The 4,361-nt window shown below is 19.4% G+C and overlaps 1 protein-coding gene across 1 annotated transcript in view, besides 17 other annotated features; it reads right to left on the bottom strand.

Annotated features, from left to right (window-relative positions):
- The first annotated feature begins 11 nt into the window (after positions 1-11).
- Positions 12-58: a sequence feature (AT_rich).
- Positions 59-79: 21 nt separating this feature from the next.
- Positions 80-255: a microsatellite.
- A 52-nt stretch (positions 256-307) lies between these two features.
- Positions 308-418: a microsatellite.
- A 110-nt stretch (positions 419-528) lies between these two features.
- Positions 529-709: a microsatellite.
- A 43-nt stretch (positions 710-752) lies between these two features.
- Positions 753-881: a microsatellite.
- Positions 771-948: a microsatellite.
- Positions 949-961: 13 nt separating this feature from the next.
- Positions 962-992: a sequence feature (AT_rich).
- A 17-nt stretch (positions 993-1,009) lies between these two features.
- Positions 1,010-1,130: a microsatellite.
- A 12-nt stretch (positions 1,131-1,142) lies between these two features.
- Positions 1,143-1,202: a sequence feature (AT_rich).
- Positions 1,203-1,358: a microsatellite.
- A 58-nt stretch (positions 1,359-1,416) lies between these two features.
- Positions 1,417-1,518: a sequence feature (AT_rich).
- A 44-nt stretch (positions 1,519-1,562) lies between these two features.
- Positions 1,563-1,655: a sequence feature (AT_rich).
- Positions 1,656-1,661: 6 nt separating this feature from the next.
- Positions 1,662-1,773: a microsatellite.
- EDI_163420 (protein serine/threonine kinase, putative) overlaps positions 1,688-4,361 on the bottom strand; it is a gene marked incomplete at both ends in the record, with an annotated part of 3,373 nt that continues 699 nt past the window's right edge. Inside the window, 2 exons of the mRNA XM_001741887.1 lie at positions 1,688-3,882; positions 3,904-4,089. Coding sequence (XP_001741939.1) covers positions 1,688-3,882; positions 3,904-4,089 — 2,381 coding nt within the window. The remainder of the gene's footprint in view (positions 3,883-3,903; positions 4,090-4,361) is intronic.
- Positions 2,706-2,849: a microsatellite.
- Positions 2,952-3,022: a microsatellite.
- Positions 3,094-3,168: a sequence feature (AT_rich).
- Positions 3,781-3,818: a sequence feature (AT_rich).

Genomic DNA, 4,361 nt, shown 5'->3' with positions numbered 1-4,361 from the left:
TATGACATTTCTTATTTTAATATATTTAATAGTACATGATTTATATTTATTATTTTATCACATAATGGCACATTACTAATATTTGATTGTTTCAATTGTATTTTTATTATTCAATCATTTGTTGGTTCTTTTTATATAATTTTTTCTTCTTCATATCTTTTTCTTTTATATTTATTCATTATTCTATTTGTTAATTCTTTATCTATTATATAACTATTCAAATCATTTATAATTTTCTATAATTATTATTTTTTTTCTATTTTTCAATAATAATGATTGAATGTTTCTTTTATAATAATAATTTTAATAATTTGTTTTTCTGTTTCTCTTTATTTTCTTTTTAATTATTCATCTTATTTTATCTCATTCTCTCTATTTAAATTACATTGTTATAATTAATTCTATATCATATTCTTCTCTAATTGATATTAATCAGTACCCTTTAATTTCTTTCTTATCATATAAACACATTCTATATATTCATTTTACTTTCTTTGATTTATACATTTCTTTTAAGATTAGTCCACGAAAAAAAAACAAATAAGAGAAAAAAATGAAGAGAAAGAATGATATAAAAGAATAAATTGAAATTAGGAAGTAGAAGAAGATGAAAGAATAAAAGTAGAATGTTGAAAATATAAAATGAAAGAAGATAAAAAGGAATAACTCAAAATGAGATAATAAAAGATGAAAAGAATGATGAAATAAAGGATGTGTTTTTTATTACAGAAATTAGAAATATGAAATAAAAATTATTTAATTTATTGATATAAATTATTTAATATTATTTTATTGATATAATTTATTTTATTCTTTTTTATTTTTATAATTTTTATTTATATATATTATTTATTATCATTGTTTATTATATAGTTAGTTATAGATGTTATATGATTAGTATATAACAGTAATATATAATATATAATAAGTATTACGTTCATATGATATAGATAGAAGATAGAAAAATTAAATAAATAATAAAGAAATAATAAGAGAAAAGAAATGATATAATAATAAATAAAATATATAAATAAAATGATAAATAAAATTAATATAATATAAATAAAATAATAATAAATATAAAGAGAAAATAGATATAAAATATAAAAATATAATCAAAATGAAAATAAGATAAAGAAATGTATTAATATATAAGAAATTATATATAAATAGAAATATATGAATATATAAAATAAAATATAAATAATAAGAATATAAAACTAATAAAATATGATAAATATAATAATAAAGAGATAATATGATGATATATAATACAATAATAGAAATAAATATAATAATAAAATATATAAATATAAAAATAATAAAATACATAAATAAAATAATAATAAAAATAATAAATACTTACATTGAATCAAATATCATTTCTGAATCATTTATAATTCAGAACAATTTACCATAAAATGATATAAAATATAAAGAAATATAAATGATTATAGAATGAGTATTTAATTTAATTTTTTATTTTTAAGAACAAAATAATAAAAATTAATTTATTTTGTTAATGCAAATTATTTTGCCCGTTATTTTGAATGAATGAATTCTATTTTAATTTATTTATTGTTCATTTCTTTATTTGTAATTAAATGAAATGATAAAGTATGTTAATAAAATTAAATTGTTTAATAGAATTAAATGAAATATTAATTCTATTTCTTTTATGTTTGTTTTATTCTTTATTTTCAATTCTTTCTAACATTCTTACTACTTCTTCTATTCTTATTCTTTCTTTCGGTTCTTGTTTCCATGTTTTTTCAATAATTTCTTTAATATCTTCTTTAACTTCTTGTATTATTGGTGGTCTTTTACCTGACGTGATTGCATCTGCAATGTCCCATGGAAAATTGTATATTTCTTTAGGAAATGGATTTTGCCATGTAATAATCTCTAACATTGTTATTGAATATGAATATATATCTGATTCCATTTTGTAATGTTCTCGATTAAGTACTTCTGGTGCCATGTAAATAGGTGATCCTATCCCTTTTGTGAATGTCATATTTGTCATCATCATATTGATGTTTCTTGAACTTCCAAAATCTGTTAATTTACAATTAACTCCAATATTATCATCAAGTGTTATAACAAGAAAATTATCTGGTTTAATATCTCGATGTATTATTCCATTTGAATGAAGATATGAAATTCCTTTTGCTCCATCTAGCATGAATTTAATTCTTATTTTATTTGGTATTTCTGTGTTTGTTCTTTTATTAATTAAATCTTGTATTGATCCATATTTTGCATATTCTGTTACCATACATATTTTATTAGGAATAAATACTGCTCCATAAAAATGAATGATATATTCACTTCGAATTTTATCTAACATCATTACTTCTTTCTCAAATTCTTTCATTTTATTTTCATCTTTATCAATTTGTTTCATTTTCTTAATTGCTACTTGATTCCCTCTAAATTCTCCGATATATACAATTCCAAATGATCCTTCTCCTATTTTATGTTCTTCTTTTATTTCATCTGGATCAAGTCGTGTTGATATTTGTGTTTCTCCTTTAATTGAAATACTTTTAACTATTTCTTCTTGTGTTTTATTAAGTGTTTTACTAATTATCATTATTTGTTCTTTAATTTTAGTAGTACATTTGATTGTAATGAATATTTCAAATTCACATGCATATCCTCCTTCAATTGTAATAATATTTGGTTTGATTCTAATTGAATATTTTTCATTTTCTTCTTTACTACTTATTTGTATTTTCTTTTTTTCTTTATTTTCATTTCCAATACATATTAATTCTCTAATTTCTTTATTTACTTCAATTTTTTCTCCTTCTCCTATTTCTATTTCTTTTTTATTTGTTATTATTCCATCTCCAAGTGATATGAATTTGATATTTGATTGTGAAATTTTAAATATTGTTGTTGTTTTCTCTTGTTCTTTCTTTTCTTTGCGTTTTATAATGTAATTAATCATTATTATTATAATTATAATTATTATAATGATGATAATAAGTATAATGATGATAATTATCATTATCATCCACCATACCATTTCTTTATTACATTTTGTTCCTTCTTCATTGATTCCATACCAAAATGAACATTTTGAACATTTATTATTTTTTGTTTCTTTACATTTATTAATATTTGAATAATGAATACATTCTTTATTTATTATTATATATTCTTCTTCACATTTATTACATTCTTTCTCATTTAAACATGTTATACATTTATTTCCACATTTTGAACATTCTTTATTTATTAAATAATATCCTGTTAAACATTCTCTACATCCATATTCTTTATCTATTTCTCCTTTACATCCTTTAATTGTTGTTGTTGATTTACATATTCCTGTTGAACTCATAAAATATCCTTCTCCACATATTATACATTTATCTTTTTGATTACATGTTAAACATTCTTTTTCACATTTTGAACATCCTTTCCCATTTCTATAATATCCATTCTTACATATTCCACATCCACTTCCATCTGCTAATATTTGTAAACATGTTCCATTTAATTCTTCATTTGATTGACATGTTTTATCATTTCTTAAATATTTATCATTAGAACAACTCATACAATATGTAGATATTCCATAACATGTTTCACAATTACTATCACATTTTAAACATTTCTTATCTTTTGTTAAATAATATCCTTCTTCACATCTTTTACATCCATATCCATTTTGTTCTTCACAATATTCTATTTTTGTATTAATACATTCTCCCTTCAAATTAGGTGAATATGTATTTAAACATTCAACACATTTTCCATTAACATATGATTTATTTAAACAATATTCAATATTATTATTATTATTACATTTTCCATTTTGATCTTTTATCATATCTTCTTCACATGTTTTATTTATACATTTATTATTATCTAAATATTCTTCATATTTACATTTTATTTCAATATCATTTGTTTGACATATTTCTGATTTTGAACATTCTATACATTTATTATTATTGATGTATTTTCCATTTTCACAATATATTTCTTCATTCTTTCCATTTTGATTCTTTTCTTTATTTGAACATTTTCCATTGTTTAATGTATATCCATTTGAACATGATACACATTTATTTCCTTCATAATAACATTGATCTCATTATCTCCATTACATTGATTATTTTGTATTTTATATCCATTTGAACATTTTAAACAATAATTTCTTTCTGATTTTTTACATTTATTATCAATTTTTTTACATTCTCCATTTTCTTTAATAAATCCTTCTTTACATTGATAACAATATGTTTCATTTCCATTTTACATCCATTTTTGAGTACTTCACATGTTTTTGTATTTAAATTAAGATAATATCCTTTTTCACATTCATACATTCTTTTGTTTTTTTT

Source organism: Entamoeba dispar, genomic scaffold, assembly GCF_000209125.1.
Source record: "Entamoeba dispar SAW760 scf_1105229464177 genomic scaffold, whole genome shotgun sequence".
Taxonomy (NCBI): domain Eukaryota; phylum Evosea; order Mastigamoebida; family Endamoebidae; genus Entamoeba; species Entamoeba dispar.
The sequence above is the reverse complement of the archived record's forward strand: the minus strand, read 5'-3'. Positions and strand labels throughout refer to the sequence as shown.